Source organism: Heptranchias perlo, chromosome 13 (assembly GCF_035084215.1).
Source record: "Heptranchias perlo isolate sHepPer1 chromosome 13, sHepPer1.hap1, whole genome shotgun sequence".
In the NCBI taxonomy this organism is placed as follows: domain Eukaryota; kingdom Metazoa; phylum Chordata; class Chondrichthyes; order Hexanchiformes; family Hexanchidae; genus Heptranchias; species Heptranchias perlo.
The window spans coordinates 46,301,563-46,319,997 of record NC_090337.1 but is presented as its reverse complement, the minus strand read 5'-3'; the positions used below and the strand labels follow the sequence as shown (position 1 = coordinate 46,319,997).

Below are 18,435 nucleotides of genomic sequence, written 5' to 3'. Positions count from 1 at the left end.
TCCAACAAAAAGCAGCCATTAATACTGCCTCTCCTGCTAGAAATGTAGAATTTGGCTGGTTGCCAATTTAAGGGATATCATGAGGCTGAACAAAGTGAATAATAGATATTTATACCAGTCAAGTGGGCTACAGAAAGATGAACACTTTTTTGTTCAAAGATATCTCATTGTATAATTTATGTATTGGGACTTATTTCCTATAGTAGTCTCAAGTCCTGGAACTTGAGACTTTAGACCAAGGCCCCATCTACCCTCTCAAGTAGACATAAAAGATCCCATGGCAGAATGGGAAGTTTTGCTGGTGTTGTTGCCAACATTTATTCTTCAACCAACACCACCACCCCCCCACCAAATTTGGTCATTTACCTTATTACTATTTGTGGAACCTTGCTGTATGCAAACTGGTTTCTGCCCTCGCGATACTACAACAGTTAATTGACTGTACTTCAAAAAGTACTTCATTGGCCAGCATTTATCCCTCAACCAACATCACTAAAAAAACAGATGATCTACTGTTTGGGTCCTAGGGGAATCGAGGGATATGGGGATCGGGCAGGAAAGTGGGGTTGAGGTCGAAGATCAGCCATGATCTGATTGAATGGTGGAGCAGGCTCGAGGGATGGTATAGCCTACTCCTCCTCATTTCTTATGTTTGTGGGACTTTGTGCGCAGACTGGCTGCCACGTTTCCAACATTACAATGGTAACTACGCTTCAAAAATACTTCATTGGCTGTAAAGTGCTTTAGGATATCCCGAGGTCGTGAAAGATGCCATATAAATGTACGTCTTTATAAATGTAAGTTCATTGGATCTGAAATGTACATCATTGAACAAATGTTCAAATCATCAATTAATGGGTCTAGTCATAAGAACATAAGAAATAGGAGCAGGTGTAGACCATACGGGCCCTTGAGCCTGCTCCGCCATTCAATCAGATCATGGCTGATCTTCGACCTCAACTCCAATTTTCTGCTCGGTCCCTATATCCCTTGATTCCCCTAGAGTCCAGAAATCTATCTAACTCAGCCTTGAATTTCCTCAATGACTCAGCATCCACAGCCCTCTGGGGTAGAGAATTCCAAAGATTCACAACCCTCTGAGTGAAGAAATTCCTCCTCATCTTGGTCTTAAATGGCTGACCCCTTATCCTGTGACTGCCCTCTAGTTCTAGATTCTCCAGCCAGGGGAAACAACTTCTCAGCATCTACCCGGTCAAGCCCCCTCAGAATCTTATATTTCAATCTTATATCTCATTCTTCTAAACTCGAGAGAGCATATGCCCATTCTACTCAACCTCTCCTCGTAGGTCAACCCTCTCATCCCAAAAATTAATCTAGTGAACCTGTATTGCACCGCCTCTAAGGCAAGTATATTCCTTAGTGAGGACCAAAACTATACGCACTATTCCAGGTGCGGTCTCACCAAAGCCCTGTACAATTGTAGTAAGACGTCCTTACCTTTGTACACCAACCCCCTTTGCAATAAAGGCCAATAAAGCCATTTGCTTTCCTAATTGCTTGCTGTACCTGCATGCTAACTTTTTTTGTTTCTTGTACCAGGACACTTAAGTCTCTCTGGACACCAACATTTCATAGTTTCTATTAATCATGTATAATTTGCTGCAATAAAAAGATATCAGTCCAAGTATCTGGCATGTGCTATGTCCACTTGCTCTTTTAAATTAACTGTTCATGATATTACATTTGTAGTTTTTAAATGTACTCCTAGCGTTTAAATAATTTAAATGTGGTTAGTTGCTGACACCAGAGCTTCTCCTATTGTAGGGAAGGTGCTGACTTGTGCAGTCAAAAAACCCTGCTGGAAAATCAGTTGGGGTATTGGAGTTTTTTGTTGGGGCTATTATTATCTGTCTATTCAAGCCATCCTCTTGATTTCACACTTTTCAGTGTGGGTGTCCTTGTTTTTTTGAAAATGAAATTGGAGTGTTATTTATACCCTTTCAAATCAGCAATTGTGTCTGTTATGGTTAAACCAGAAATAATTGGAATCTCACCATTTGTCATTTTGGGGCTCATTAAGTGATATTTAAAAGCTACAAATGTAATATCAGGAAAGGTAAAAGGTTATCACAGTGTCTATGTCATGGGCTAATATGAAAGTTTTGTTAGCAGAAGAACATCAAAGCTTGTCCATCCAACTTGGTTAGGCTACTGCATTTCGAATGCCCTTAATCTCTTTGACTCTGCTACCTTAGCTAGTAGGTTATTCCAAATTTTTATCATAGAAATTATAGCACAGAAAGAGGCCATTCAACTCATCACACGTGCTGGTGCTATCTCTTTAGCAGCAACTATCTACTCTAACTTTTCCTACCCTTTCTTTATATATCACCTTTTTGGTAAAACTACTTTCTAAAATCTGTTTACATAGAAAATAGGAGCAGGAGTAGGCCATTCGGCCCTTCGATCAGTATGATCATGGCTGATACTCTATCTCAATACCATATTCCCGCTCTCTCCCCATACCTTTTGATGCCTTTTGTGTCTAGAAATCTATCTAGCTCCTTCTTAAATATATTCAGTGACTTGGCCTCCACAGCCTTCAGAGGTAGAGAATTCCACAGGTTCACCACCCTGAGTGAAGAAATTTCTCCTCATCTCAGTCCTAAATGTCCTACCCCGTATCCTGAGACTGTTTGTTTATTTCGCATTTCTTTTTCAATAATTTAAATTTATGCCCTCTTATCCTACTAGTCTGACTTACCTTGAAGTAATATTCAGGTTCAACTTATCTATGTATCTTTGAATATTTTATATACCTTGACGAGGTCCCCCTTAACATTCTCTAATCATTCCTCATTGCTCATCCCTCTTGCACTTGTGATCATTCTTGTTCTTCTCTGCACTTTCCCCAATGCACATATGCCCCTCTGAAGTGGTGACCAAAATTGTACACAGTACTTAGTGTGGTTTGATCAGTGCATAATAAAACTTCAGCATGAGCTCTGTAGACGTAAACTCCGTTGTTCTGGCTAAATTGTTTTCCACATTGTCTTGTTAGTAATCAGTAACAAGTCTGCCAGTACTTGCAGATTCCTTTCAGTTTCTCCCTGCTAATTCTATTCCTGATGTGGAGATGCCGGTGATGGACTGGGGTGGACAAATGTAAGGAGTCTTACAACACCAGGTTATAGTCCAACAGCTTTATTTGAAATCAAAGCTTTCGGAGCTTTCCTCCATCAGGTGAGTGTGACGAAGGAGGAAAGCTCCAAAAGCTTGTGGTTTCAAATAAAGCTGTTGGACTATAACCTGGTGTTGTAAGACTCCTTACATAATTCTATTCCTGTCATTGTATACCTGTGTTGCTCATTTTTCTACTGCTAAGCAGTATTTCACATTGTTGGTATTGATTTAATTTGCCATTTGCCTGCCTTATTTACATACCTGATCTAAATCCTCCCACAAAATGTTAACTGCATCCTCTATCACTACTGCTGCCTACTTTAGTGTTGTTTAGTCTACAAATGTCACAACTGGATTCAACATCCAGGTTATTTTCATAGATAAGAAACAAGCATTGACTTCTGCAACATTTCCACCAAGTCTGACACTACACCTCCCACAAGTCTGACACTACACCTCCCACAAGTCTGACACTACACCTCCCACAAGTCTGACACTACACCTCCCACAAGTCTGACACTACACCTCCCACAAGTCTGACACTACACCTCCCACAAGTCCTCTGTTACCTACTTTTACCCATGTTTGACCCTTCATTCCTTTTTTTAGTTTAGTCAGTAGTTTTTTTTATGACCTTCCTGAAAGTTCAAATTTTAACTATAGAAAATGCCACTATCCATTTGTAACGTCCTCAAAGAAGCCAAGGAGGTAGCTGCAGTATTTGATCCAATCCCTATACTTTCACTAAACATTATATAGATTTCTCATTCAACAAAGTGTGAGCCAAATCTATTCTGACTGAATTTCATGTCGGCCAAGAAAGCTGCTCTCCTCTGGCGTACTACCCAGTCAGACTCCTGCAAAATGTGGAGGATGTCACTGAGTAAGATGTATAATGCATCCTGTGTTGATTATCTATGTACCAAAATCACTGTCAATATCTCTGCCCTTTCCCATGGAATAATTTCAATACAATTTTCTTTATGGTTATTCCATTTGCTATGTTTTTTGTGTTCTGCCTTCTCTGGGAGGGGGAGAACTAGGTATCATCCCAGGAGAGCTTTTTGTCACTGGTGGGAGGGAGATAAGCTCTTTTGTGATGTTGCTAATGTCACAAAGGAACTTGTTCTCCCATATTGATAAACTTTATACTTTGAGTTATATGAAGAATACTTCTTCTGAAGAATGATAAAGACCATGCACGCAGATGAACTGTTCTGTATGTAGATGTGACAATAAAACCCCATAGGTTCAAGAATTCTGAAAACCCGCTCACCTATAAATACGAAGATCGTGGAGATTTTAATTTCCCATAGACTGGGAGAAGCAATTTCTAGCATGTATTCATGACTGTTTTCTTCAACAATATGTTTTAGAACCGACAAGGGAATGGGCCATACTAGATTTAGTGATGTGTAACGGACCAGTTAGTTAACAATCTGGTGGTAAGGAAACATTTTTCAAATAGTGACCATAATATGATTGAATTCGATAGGTTTGAGAGAGAACAGCTAGTCATAAACCAAGATTTTAAATTAATGTAAGGGAGGAGAAATGAATCGATTGCAGTAAACTGGGCTGAACTGTTGATGGGTAAACCTAGAGACAAAACAGTGGGAAGTATTCAAAAAAGTATTTGATATGATACAAAAGCAATACCTACTTCTAAAAGGCAATGGCTTCACTTGATAAGTGACCATGGTCATCAAATAAGTTAAGAGACAGTATCAAGATAAAAGAAAAGGCTTACACAAATGCAAGGAATAATGGAAATCCAGTGGAGAGCTATAAAAAAACAACACAGGGATACAAAGAAAGTAATGAGGCACAAAAAGGAAATATGAAAAAAAGCCTGCAAGGAATATTAAACTTGGAACAAAAGTTTTTATAAATATGATAAGAGAAAGGGAGTGGTAAAGGGGAATGTTGGCCCATTAAAGACAGATGCAGACGAAACTAATGGATAATAAGGAATTGGCAGACTTGTTAAATGAGTACTCTGTATCTGTTTTCACAGTGAAGGAAGAGGACAAAATACCTGTGGTACAAGGGAACCTAAAAATAAGTCAAGGGGAGGAACTTAGTGCATTTAAAAAAAAAAATGGTAAACAATGGAACTTAAGATGGACAAATCTCCAGAACCTGATGGATTCTACCCCAGGGCATTAAAATAAATGGGTGAGGAATTTGCAGATGGGTTAATCATATTTTCCAAAGTGCACTAGATTTGGGAATTGTGCCTTTGGATTGGAAAATTGTAAATGTCACTTCATTATTTAAGTAGTGAGGGAGAAAGAAACCAGGTAACTATCGACCTGTCATTTTAACATCAATGGTGGGGAAGTTACTGGAATCTCATCAGAGACAGAATGACTGAGTACTTGAACAAGCTGATAAGAGAGTCCACATGGATTTGTGAAGAGTGGATCACGTCTGACTAATCGAGTTTAAATTTTTTGAGAAGGTCACTAGCATGGTGGATAAGGGAGTGTCTATGGATGTTGTCTCTATGGACTTCTAGAAAGTGTTTGATAAGGTTCCGCACAAGAGATTATTAGCAAAAATGAGAGCACACGAAAATGGAAGTAACCTTGTGACGTGGGTCAGTAATTGGTTGGGAGGTAGGAAACAGAGAGTAGGGATAAAGGGAATGTTCTCTGGCAATATGTGACGCCTGGTGTTCCCCAGGGATCTATACTGGAGCCTCAGTTTTTCACTATATATGTTAATGACTTGGATGAAGGAATAAAAAGTATCTCCAAGTTTGCAGATGACACTAAGTTAGGAGGCACAGTAAGTTGTGTGGATGGGAGCAGGAGGTTACAAAGGGACATAGACTGTGAGTGGGCAAAGCTATGGCAAATGGTGTTCAATGTGGGGAAGTGTGAGGTCATCCACTTTGGATCTGAGAAAGACATCTGCATATTTTCTTAATGGTGCAAAATTAGGAGCTATGGAGGAGCAAAGGGTTTTAATTGTCCATCAACACACATCACAGGTTTTAAAAAAAAGTAATCAAAAAGGCTAATGGAATGTTGGCTTTTATCGCAACGGGATTAGAATTCAAAAAGTGAGGAAGTGATGCTTCACTTATACAGAGCATTGGTCAGACCCCATCTGGACACCATTCAGTTTGGGCACTGAACCTCAGGAAAGATATATTGGGCTTGGAGGAGGTACAGCGCAGATTCACCAGAAGGGGTAATTTGAGGGCAGGTTGCATAAACTTGGCCTGTATTCCCTTGAGTTTAGAAGGTTGAGGGGTGATCTAATTGAGGTGTTTAAAATGATAAAGGAATCCAATAAGGTATATAAAGGGACACTCTTTCATCTGGTGGGGGAATTAAGAACAAGCGGGCATAATAAAATTAGAGCCAGGCCCTTTAGGAGTACGGCCGTTCACACAGAGGGTAGTGGAAATCTGGGACTCTCTCTTCCCCCAAAATGGTGTGGGAGCTGGGTCAAATGAAATTTTCAAGACTGAGATTGATAGATTTTTGTTGGGTAAGAGTATCAATAGATATGGAGCAGAGGTGGGTAAATGGAGTTGAGGGGCTGAATGGCTGACTCCTGTTCCTATGTTCCTAAAATTACATGCTAGGATCCTTTATTTAAAATTAATGCAGCAAATTTGAAATTTACCATGCCCCCATTAATTTGACTAAAAGTGCACATGTATTAGCATTTGTGTAACTATAAAATCCAGTTGCACAGTTGGGCCTCAGCTGCTGAAACCTTCATCCATGCTTTTATCACTTTCAGACTATTGCAATGCTCTCCTGGCCAGCCTCCTATCCTCCACCCTCCATAAACTTGAGCTCATCCAATTAAACTTGCTGCCCATATCCTAACCTGTACAAAGTCCCGTTCACCCATTAACTCTGTACTCATTGACCTATATTGGCCCCTCGTCCCCAATCGCCACCAATTTAATATTCTCGTACTTGTGTTCAAATCCCTTTTGTGGCTTGACTTTCCATACCTTCGACAGCTCCTCCAACTTTGAACTCTTGTTCATCTGAAAATCCCTTCGCCCCACCATTGGCAGCTGCACCTTCAGCCATCTAGGCCCTAAGCTCTGGAATTCCCTCTCCTCCTTTCCACTTTTCTCTTGGTTTTAATGAAGGTCTTAAAGAACTATTTCTTTGACCAAGCTTTTAGTGTCCTAATATTGTCTTTGGCTTGGTGTCAATTTTTGTCTGACTATACATCTGTGAACGGCCTTGGGATGTTTTCCCATGTTAAAAGGTGCTATATAAATACAAGTTATTATTGATATGTAAACTGGTCTTCTGTTTAGACAACATGAAAATATGTGGTTTCCCCTACAAGCTTTGAGATTAATACAGTTAATTGATAATTTGGTGTAATGGTATATCTAACCTCTTTCTTTTTCCACCTTCAGGTGCAAAACTGGAGCAGTGTTAGTCCAATAGCCTCACAGGCTTACAGACATTCTGGACTTCTGATTGCAAGCTTCAAGGCCCCTTCAAGCAAAATGAAATTGAAGAAGGGTGTTAATCCTGTCTTATCATTCTTTTTGCAATTTATGATCATGGCGTGCAACCTCTTATTTATTTTGCCATTACAGCTCTTCAGGGGTTCACGGCGTAAGTCCAACATAAGAGCAAAATCAATTACTAACTATCCTGCTGGCCCATACAGATGTGTGGAAAGTTTGGATTGTCTATTAGCAAGTCTGTATGCTGGCGCCGACACTTTGGATAAAATTTTTCAGTATGCCACTGATGCCTTTAGACACAGGAACTGCTTGGGTACACGTGAAATTCTTAGCGAGGAAGATGAGATTCAGCCAAGTGGAAGGGTCTTCAAAAAGGTAATTGATTTTTTTTACTCTTTCGAGGTTTTTGTTTTACAGTCTCGGCATTGTCATGGCAGTTGGTGATTTGCACATCTACATTTACTTCTTGGTTAATTAATCAATTATGATTTTGCTTTTGTGTATGTGCAAGACGCATTTGGTTGGAAGTTATTCTATAGTTGTGTGCCTTAAAAGTGCAACTAATGAGCAGCTATTAGCAGTCAGCTTTATGTAAAATGTCTGGTTTACATAAATTACAAATTAAAATATTAAATGGCTTCAAAGCACAAAGAATACTGTTGGAAACATTATGAACTATTCATTATTGTATTTGAGCGTAATTCAGCCCAATTAAATCCCCTCCTAAGTAATCTCTTTGTATTACTAGCACCAAATGAACCCATTTGAAACTTCTCTTAAAACATTTGCAGGTACTACTGGTGTATATTCACTAAGTAAAAGTTAGAACAAATGTCTTATCAGTAAAAATATAAACTGGTTTATATCAGGCATTTCAGAGCACAAAATAAAGGCAGCAGTTTTGCTGTAATTTTTCACTTATCTATATTTCTTGTGAAATACATTAAGGGGGTAATTTTAACCCCCAAGAACGAGTGGGTTGGGGGCGGGTGAGAGGTAAAAATAACAGCTTTGTGGAGCTGGACCGTATCCCGGCTCCAACGCGCCCACTTCTGGGTTTGACCCATGCAGGTTTGGATGCATGCACAGAACAGACACCAGGAAGTCCCGCCCCCCACTTAAAGCCAGCAGGCCAATACTTAAAAGGGCATTGTACCTCCTTGAAATAGTTGAGGTACTTAATTCTTTGTGTATTGCAAAAGTTAAATGAATTTAACTGTACCTGCTCGGGTTTCCCATTGCTTTCGATTCACGTCAGGTGAAAGCAGGCAGGAAAGGCTGGATCCATGAGGTGAGTGCCTTTATTGCACTGTTTGTGGGGCCGGTGAAGCAGGAGTATTTCATCCAGGCCCAACAAGCTCACCTGGTGTGACATGCAGTTGGCCCCTCCCCCTCCCCAATTTGTTATTTGTTCCAGGGCCCATGATATATGTATGTGTATATATATCTATATCTCTCTTTTCTCTCTCTCCTCTCTCTTTCTTTCCCCCCCCCCCCCTCTCTGATTTGTTGCTGCTTTCCCTACAGGCAGCCAGACTGTCAATTTGGCTGCTTGGTGAGTGGGAAACCCAGAAGCACAATTACTCACCTTCAATTGAGTTGCGATCGCAGACTGCAACGCACTCGTTTGGCTTCCGGGTTCTCCATGCGAATATCTAGGGTTCTCGGCCCTAAGTTAAAATCATGCCCAAGGTGTTTAATTCAAGCGGGGAAGCACTAATGCCTGTCCCTTCTAAGAAACTTTTGGTCAGATATGTATCAGCCTCTTTTTCCTTATCTGGTTTGGAAAGACAATTCTTTCTATTATACAGATATGCTGCCTACTTTGGCAATGTTCCTTTTATATATAATAAAGTTAATGCTTGTGTATTTCATTTACACCAAGTTTAAAATTCTGCAGCTTGTGCTGGAAACTAAACAAACAGTTTCTGTCTTTTGCTCAACCTTACTTCATACATATTCTGCTGTGATTTTCATGGAAGCCTTTGGTTCAGTTTCATTCTTTATTGGTGGCAGAAACAACAGCCACCTAGAAACCAAAGACTAATATTGCTAAGCCTTTTATACATCTAGTTCTGGTTTATAAACAAATTTGCTTTAGTGCTATTCACCATTGTACACAGAACAACTTTTAGATCCATAAGGACCACACATCTTAGGATGTCCTTCAGTACAAGAGGAAGGATAAAATGTGGTCATCTTAAAGCAGCCCAATGTTCCAGTACAGTACCTTTCCTACTGATTGCCAATGCCTTGTAAATCAATGTAAATGTTAATCTATCTCCATATTTTGTTGTGGAATGAAGGGGAGCTGCAACTGGGAGTATCAGTGTCAGCTTACAACTTCTTAGAATCATAGAATGGTTACAGCACAGACTGAGGTCATTTGACCCATCGAGCCCGTGCCGGCTCTTTGTAAGAGCAATCTAGTTAGTCCCATTCACCCGCTCTTTCCACGTAACCCTGCAGATTTTTTCTCTTTCAAGTATTTATCCAATTCCTTTTTGAAAGCCGCGATTGAATCTGCTTCCACCACCCTTTCAAGCAGCGCAATCCAGATCATAAATACTCGCTGCTTTTTTAAAACAAAAAGCTTTTCCTCATGTCGCCTTTGGTTCTTTTGCCAATCACCTTCCATCTATGTCCTTTGGTTTTCAACCCTTCTGCCAATGGGAACAGTTTCTCTTTATTTACTTTATCTAAACCCTTCATGATTTTGAACATTTCTATCAAATCTCCTCTTAACCTTCTCTGCTCTAAGGAGAACAATCCTGGCTTCTCTAGTCTATCCACGTAACTGAAGTCCCTCATCCCTTGAACCATTCTAGTAAATCTTTTCTGCATCCTCTCTAAGGCCTTCATATCCTTCCTAAAGTGCGGTGCCCAGAATTGGACACAATACTCCAACTGTGTCCAAACCAGTGTTTTATAAAGGTTTAGCATAACTTCCTTGCTTTTGTACTCTATGCCTCTATAAAGTTCAGGATCCCATATGCTTTTTTAGCCTCTTTCTCAACCTGTCCTGCCACCTTCAAAGATTTGTGCACATATATCCCCAGGTCTCTCTGTTTCTGCACCCCCTTTAGAATTGTACCGTTTAGTTTTTGTTACATTTTGACAAGGAGGAGAAGAGATATCATTTTGCACTTCTCTACATTAAATTTCATCTGCCATGTGTCTGCCCATTCCACCAGCCTGTCTATGTCCTCCTGAAGTTTATTACTATCCTCCTCACTGTTCACTATCCTTCCAAGTTTTGTGTCATCTGCAAATTTTGAAATTGTGCCCTGTATACCCAAGTCCAAATCATTGATATAGATCAAAAAAGGCAGTGGTCCTAGTACCGACCCCTGGGAAACACTTCAGTTATTCTGATACAAGGTGCCTTGATGTTGACACCGGAAATCCATCAGAAGTTAACATGATTAATGCCTTGGAGCTCAGGAGCTTGTATCTTTAAAAGAGTTAGTTATTAAATGCAGGCTCAAAGTCATTTTTAAAATTATTGTTGAGAAACCAAGTTGAAGGGTTCGAGGCTAGAGATGACAGAGGGATCCACTAACAGAGATATGGGAGCAATGTTCATGTCTTGGGTGGACTTGGAAAATAAATATTTGGTTCAAAAGAGGAAACCAAGCTTTTTGGAGGCAGTTTCAGTATTTGAGGAGATGTAAGATGTCATTAGGTTTTGCTAAAGGCAAGTGGCTGCAACACCCTCGACTATTTTGGCCTTCATTTTCCCTCTGGTTTATATCAAACCTGCATTGCTCAGATTCTTCAATACCAGATCACACTGAAGATGTTACTTGCTCTGTGGGGAGAGGAAGATGGATAGGACTTGGTATCTGGATCCCTGATTCCTGTCAAATATATTGACATTTTCAAATTGCATATTGTGGCCACTATTGGGATTAATACCCCAGATTCTTGGAGAGGACAAGGCAATGTGTTTTTGTTTTGCTTAACTTACTGAGGCAAGGATATGTGACGTTCCTGTTGTTCGCTACACAAGAAACTTTTCTTTCCCTTCTCATTTCTACTCATCACTTTTGAAGGCAGTGATCTAGCTCCACTCGTGAAGAAAGTACCCGTGTTGGAGTATGATTTATTGGACAGACTGCTGGACTCTGATATCATCCAACTGTGATCCTAGAGATTGAGTGCCAGCTGGTAATTCAACTGTGGAGGGTACCACAGCCGAACAATCCTACCCTCAGCCAATCTGTGCAGTTTTTAATAGGGGTCATCTGATAGTGATCAGGTGCAGAAACCATAGCTGTTTGTTTCCCCTTCTGTAACCGAGTCACTAAAAGCAATTATAAGGTCTCCCACCATCATTTGTTTGAGTACTATTAACTCTTGGATCTAACCTGGTATGTTCCTGATCTGCATGGTTCAGTGCCACAACAGCAGTGGTTAACCCACTGAATTTGTGGGGATTCAGAGAGAGAGAGCTAAACACTTGCTGAAGTAATTTTACCCAGTAAACTTCAGGGGATCAGTGCCTTTACCCACTAAACCCACAGAGGAACATTCACTTAAAAAAGGACAATTTGTGGGGGTTTGTGGGCTTTGCTTTGTGGGGTGCTTTAGTGTTTGGTGAAGTTTTGCATCTGTGGGCTGACAGTTGGTTAATTGAATATTTGTACCATTTATTGTATCATTAAGGTACTGAATGTAACAATTTTTGATCCATTCGATACAAGGCACCTGGAGTAAGGGAGATGCTCCTGTGTTTGCGACCAGGGCGCGTCTCTTCAAATCTCTGCCGTTCCTATGTAACCCAAAAACCTCTCCATTCGTGTACGTATTTTAGCTGCTACTCTGGACCTGAGCCTATTACTTAAATCTCCCTTTTTTTTCCTCAGCCCATCGCTGGTCCTTTTCTCCTGTCTGCCCCCCTTCCTAATGCCTAGTCATGCCACCTTTTTTTTCCTCCCCACTTGGGTACTTTGCCTCCCCAATCTCTACCACAACCCATCACTATTCTTCTGCTTTCCTACTCCAGGCCTGAATCCTTCACAGAAAATCCGACAACTACCCTTTGTGCTTCTCTTGGCATTCTCCAAAGAGCCCATCAAGGCACCCATCGCTGCTTCCTTACGAGCAGCAACCACCTCTATTGCTGACCTTCTCACCCAGCACGCCTGCTGGGGGATAATCTCACCAAACTCCTTCCCGGCTCATTCGTCCCATCCACCACTAGATCCTTGGACTCTGCCAGCAGACTGACAATCACAGCCCCTCTCCACATTACCCTCCGGGATGTCCGTTCACTCCTGAACATGGCACTTGCCATCCGTGATCTTATTGTAGATGAGTGCATTGATATTCTGGCTTTGACTGAAATTTGGCTCGTACCTTTCCCCATTACTGAATTTTCAACCCCATATATTCTCCATTCACAAAGACGGCCTACTTCCACTTCTGTAACATTGCCTGTTTCCGCCCTGGCCTCAGCCTATCTGCTGCTGAAACCCCCCATTAAATGCCTTTGTAACCTCCAGGCTTGATTACTTCAATGCTCCCCTAGCCAGCCTCCCATTCTCCACACTCTGTAAACTTCGGCTCATCTAAACTCTGCTGTGTGTATACTACCCCACCCCAAGTCCCGCTTACCTATAACCCATGTCTTTGCTGACCAACATCGAGTTCCAGTGCCCCCAATGCCTCAAATTTAAAATTCTCATCCTTGCGTTTAAATCCCCTCACTGCATTTCCTCTCCCGACCTGTAACCTCACACAGCCCTAGAACTGACTCCTCCCCCTTCCCCAAATTCTTTGTTCCTTTGACTCTGGCCTCTTGTGCATCACCCCCTCTCTTTTCCCTGTTATTGGTGGCCGTGCCATCAGCTACCTGGGCCCTATTCTCTGGAATTCCCTCCTTAAACCCCTCCACCTCTCTTTCAACCTCCTTTTGCTCATTCAAGACCCTCCTTAAAACCCACCTCTTTGACCAAGCTTTTTGTCACCCAACCTGATATGTCTTTGTTTCGGCATCCCTTTTTGTCTGATTACGTCTCTGTGAAGCACATTTGGACATTTTTCTACCTTTTTTTAAAGGCATTTTATAAATGTACATTGTTATTGTTGGATTAGTGTTGGTATTTAAGCATGGTGTCCTCGGCTCTAGATCACAGCAATCAACTTCAATGATGTCTATTTTCATGGGATGATCAGAGAAAGTCACTGGAAGTTTTTGCATTTCCAGTTGACCAACTGATTTTGCCAATACATATATAGTATTATTTTCTATCTCACTTTGTTCCCCCAGAGACTTTTTTTTAAATGTTTCAATAGTAGCAGGTTGTCTCTAACTTTAAGTCCTACATCTGTCTCCAGAACTGGGTCATTATGTAACCTAGAATTGAGAAAGCACATTTTGTGTAGGTGATTTAATATTTACTCATCTGGGGCTTCTATCAAAGCGAACAGCTGCATGTGATAACTGTTCCAATGTGTCACCTTTAAAGGTGCAGGGATATTAATAGCCACCTTTTCATTCAAAGCTGGCAGGAAATTCTGTTACAGAGCCTTTGAACTGACATCAGAAACAGCCATGTTGTCCCTGATACAACTCTCTGAATTTGTTGGCACAGTGGTCTTCCAGGCACGCTCAAGAAAGGTTGTGAGCTGTAACTTTGCAGTGGTGTCAGATGTCTAGTTCCGCTTCCCATAGAACCGTGCCTTGTCCGCCCCCCCCCCCCCCCCCCCCCGAAAAATTGCAGAGTCGTATATGGATATTTCGCTCTCTGGATATGTCACTTTGTACGCACAGTCTCTTATAAGAGCTACAATTTTTAAGCAGTATAAATGTGAATTGCAAGTGGTTTATTTGGCACTGCAGTGCTGGTATGATAGACAAGTTCTGTCTTTTGTGAAGTACCTCAATGAGTAAGGAAGCACAAGGTGTGAAAAAGTTATTGTATAAAACAATGTTGCTATTAGCATTGACCTTGGTGAGAAGAGCAAGGAACTGCCATTTAAAACTACAGAAGGAGGCCATTCATCCCATCACATCTGTTAAAGCAACTAAAACTAATTCCATTATCCTGCTGTCTCTCCCTGTAACCCTCCATCTTCCTCCAATTCAAATAGTTATTCATTTTTGTGCAAATCTGGAGACTAAATGCTAGTGAGCTGTTCAACTGGAAGCATCACAGTCGAGTCAACTAATTTCTATGTGTCCATTGTGGATTTTTTGCATCTGTTTCCTTCTGCAGCCTACGGGTGTTAAGGCCAACTGTAGCATCCCAATGCTGCCCCAGCTGAAATCAGCTGACTTGGCACATACTAAAGAAAAAACCTAGGACCATCTTCATCAGTATCATTCAATAGCACACCATAAAAGATATCTTGCACACTGAGCCTTTGGTAGAAGGCACAACTATTTCTTTTCTATTTTAATAGAACCTTCATTTCGGAAATCTTCTTCAATACCATAGTAGTCTATTGCATAAATGTTTTCTAGATTATGTCTAAGGACACTCCACTAGAACAAGGGCCACTCAAACAGAAATGGCTTGGCAAATATTTTAAAAGCCAACTTTCTGACTGGCATGATCTTTTATTGCTAGAATTTTTACGTTCAGGAAGACTTCAGGTTTGGTAAATCAGCCTGGAGTTCATATTTCCCTGAGCTCCGAGACGGACTCTTGCTCAGCTATAGTATGGATTGCCCATGATATGTAAAGAATGAAGAGAAAGGAAGATTGATTACTTTTTACTAATCCTTAATCTTGAATTATGAACTTCACGTAATAGGCTGTTGCTTTCTGGACCTAGAGTTCTGGATTTATCTTGATAATCCTGCCTCTGATTTTATAAATTTAATGCATTACACCAGGACCTGATGACCTAGTGAATTATTTTCTCTTCACTCCCTCCCCTTCCCTTGCCGGTTATATTAGACCCCTTATTAATGATATGTTTGGTGTATCTTCTTTTGAAGAATTGTGACTATTACGTCTCATCGCTCCTGCCCAACACTCTTTCCGACTTAACACAGGGGACAGCTCACCTGCTTCCAGTCAACTGTTATGAGCTTGAAGAATTGTGGGAGGGGATGGGAAGAGGGACCTTAAAGGGAGTAAAATAATGTTTAGTTTTTAAATGATAGTTTGACTACTTTGCTTTCAGTTGTTGAAAACCTATCCTCTACAATGTGTATTTTGCTGCCTGCAAAATAATCCCACTTCTGGGATCAGTATGTAACTGAACGCAGAGTGAGTTTTTGTATCCTGGAAGAAACTTTTTCATTTTATTTTTAAATTGGCACCCTGTGCTCTCCATAAGTGGTAGACCTGTAATCACAGTTAACTTGCATTTCAGCATTTTCAGAGTTTGGCTTGAGGTGCTTCATCTGGACTAAACATCAGAAAATACCTTTCAACTCAAGTTAAACATGCTGTCCCACTAACCATTCTAGAAATGCTGGAGTTTTTCCTCTTCCTCTGTTCACGTTCCTCTCTCTTTGCTTTATAAAACCATTTCAATCCAAAATAAATCTCAATAAATAATTTCATAGTTCCAATCTGTTTCATCTCTTTCTCATGCCACCTGTTCTCTGCAAACTAAGATCTGGATCCTAGTAATTCAGCCACAGAAAATTACAATTGTCTGAGGTGATTCTGTTGTTTGAACAGGTGTTTCTATCATTTAGTGACCTACTTTTCACTGTTTTCAACTGTCTTGCCATTTCAGTAAGATTTTATACCAAAGTCAAATTTAGTCTTCTAAACAAACAAATACACATGCCAGAGGAACTTATTAGATTCTAACAGTACCATTAGCAAATATTTTTGGTAGTGAATGTCAGTACACAAGTTCCAATATTGATGGCCATACACATCAGATTTTTAATGGCAGGGATGTGTATTTGTAATGAACAATTTAAAATCAAATGCTGAATGCAGTACCAAATATCTCCCTTCTTTCATATTTGATTTTTTTAGTTACAGTTTGGCTTAAATGATTCACCTAAGTAATCTTGGCAGTATTTCATAGAATCGTAGAAAGGTTACAGCATGGAAGGAGACCATTCAGCCCATCGAGTCCTGCTCTATGCAAGAGCAATCCAATTAGTCCCACTCCCCCTTCATACATGTAAATGATATCACTTAATTACCGGAATTATTTTAACTATAATAAGTAGCTCTGGCCAAAGTTGTGACTTTTATATTTAAAAAATTTTGAGTTGCTGAGATTAAAATTTAATGCAATAATTTTGAGGATAAGATATTTTCTGTTTTGCTACCTTTGACCTCTTAATCTTACTGCAGTGAGCTGACTTACTGCCAGAGCACACTCACTGGTGCTTTGTAATCATTTGCTACAAAGTGTAAGAAAGTGGTTGATGTAACTGTTTCACTAAGTCTCCAACTCCATGCTACATGAAGAGTGTAGAATCATTTTCTAGCAATTTGTGGCTGACTTCATTGATACCCTAAAACATTTTGCAACCCCAAATAGTTTAATATCCATTTACTACTTATCCATCCTTCTTAATATTATGAAATTATTCTGGACAGCAAGGCTCACAACTGAAGGTAATTTTGAAAAAATAAGCCAAATATATTACCCAAGAGAAAATGGCCAAGTCTAGAATACGCAAAATTTCCTTCAAGGACAAATACAAAGATGACAAAAATATATATGTTGCTAAATTCTGTTTCCTGATGTGCATTTCCATACAATGTTAGTGTGGTACTATTGCTGCCAAGTGTCTGAATATGGCTTCATTACAGGACTTGTCTTAAGAGGGAGAAGTAGTTCTAATTCTGATGTTCTCCCACTGTGTAATATGTTTTGTGTCACATTCCAGTGTGATAACATCTGTTCCATTAATAAAGTTAGTACTGTTAGTTCAAGTATATATATATATGTAAATTATATGTTTTGAAACAAGACAGGTAGATTTTAGAAGGTAAAAATATAAGTTTCCTGTCCTGCAGGACAGGTACTTCTTTCTTTTACCACTGTTTTCTGACCCTTCACATTATAGAATTCTTCAGATGAGACAGCGCAGGAAGAAGACAAGGTCATAGTGGCAGAGAAAGTAAGTTCTATCGCAAACCCCATTAGAATATTCTAGGTATTTCTTAAACTAGATTAAGTAGTGATTTCAGTTAATCTGTAGGTATAAGTATAGCATGAGGAATGAATTTGTTCCATAATATGTCTGCTTGCTTAATTTAGTCAGATGTTGCATATGAGTCCTCATTGCTGCACTCTCCGTTTGAAGTATTGTGTTTGAACAATTTCTCTCAGAACTAGTTTAATATTGTAGCCTTATCAGTAATAATACCGTACTTGCTTTATCAATCCTCCATGTGGCATGTCAGAGATGACTGTTACCATTACTTGGTTGTAAGGATTATAAGCAAAACCATGTGTTAATAAGTACAATGTACAGTATTAATTTACAATTTTTAAAATTACTTTTTATTTAAAAATCCTTTCCATTTTTTTCCCCTGCTGCTCTAAAGGCAAAGGCTCATACTGAGTGTATCCATACTCACTTGTGGGGTAAACTGTGTATTGTAGGCATGAATGCCATGTAAATTCTTTCTAAGGTTAATAGTGCTTTTAGTAAAGCTAATTGTGGTTGCTGAAGTTTGAACATTGTTTCAGTATCTTTCTACTAATCGCCCTGCAAAAATGATCCTAATAGACACAAAAAAAAATTATTTAGCTGATGGTGGGTGTATATTGGAATAATGATCTGACACATTACACAGTAAAGTATACAGGAACTGTCCTCGTCAGTGCAATAAATAAACCTAAAACCTACAGTGGGTGGTGCATTGTGTTCATACTCTAAAGGACTG

At 39.9% G+C, this 18,435-nt stretch overlaps 1 protein-coding gene across 1 annotated transcript in view; it reads left to right on the top strand.

Moving 5' to 3' along the window:
• acsl3a (acyl-CoA synthetase long chain family member 3a) overlaps positions 1-18,435 on the top strand; it is a 103,107-nt gene that overhangs the window by 15,949 nt on the left and 68,723 nt on the right. Inside the window, exon 2 of the mRNA XM_067995416.1 lies at positions 7,550-7,981. Within this exon, the coding sequence (XP_067851517.1) occupies positions 7,643-7,981 (339 nt within the window). The 5' untranslated portion in view covers positions 7,550-7,642. The remainder of the gene's footprint in view (positions 1-7,549; positions 7,982-18,435) is intronic.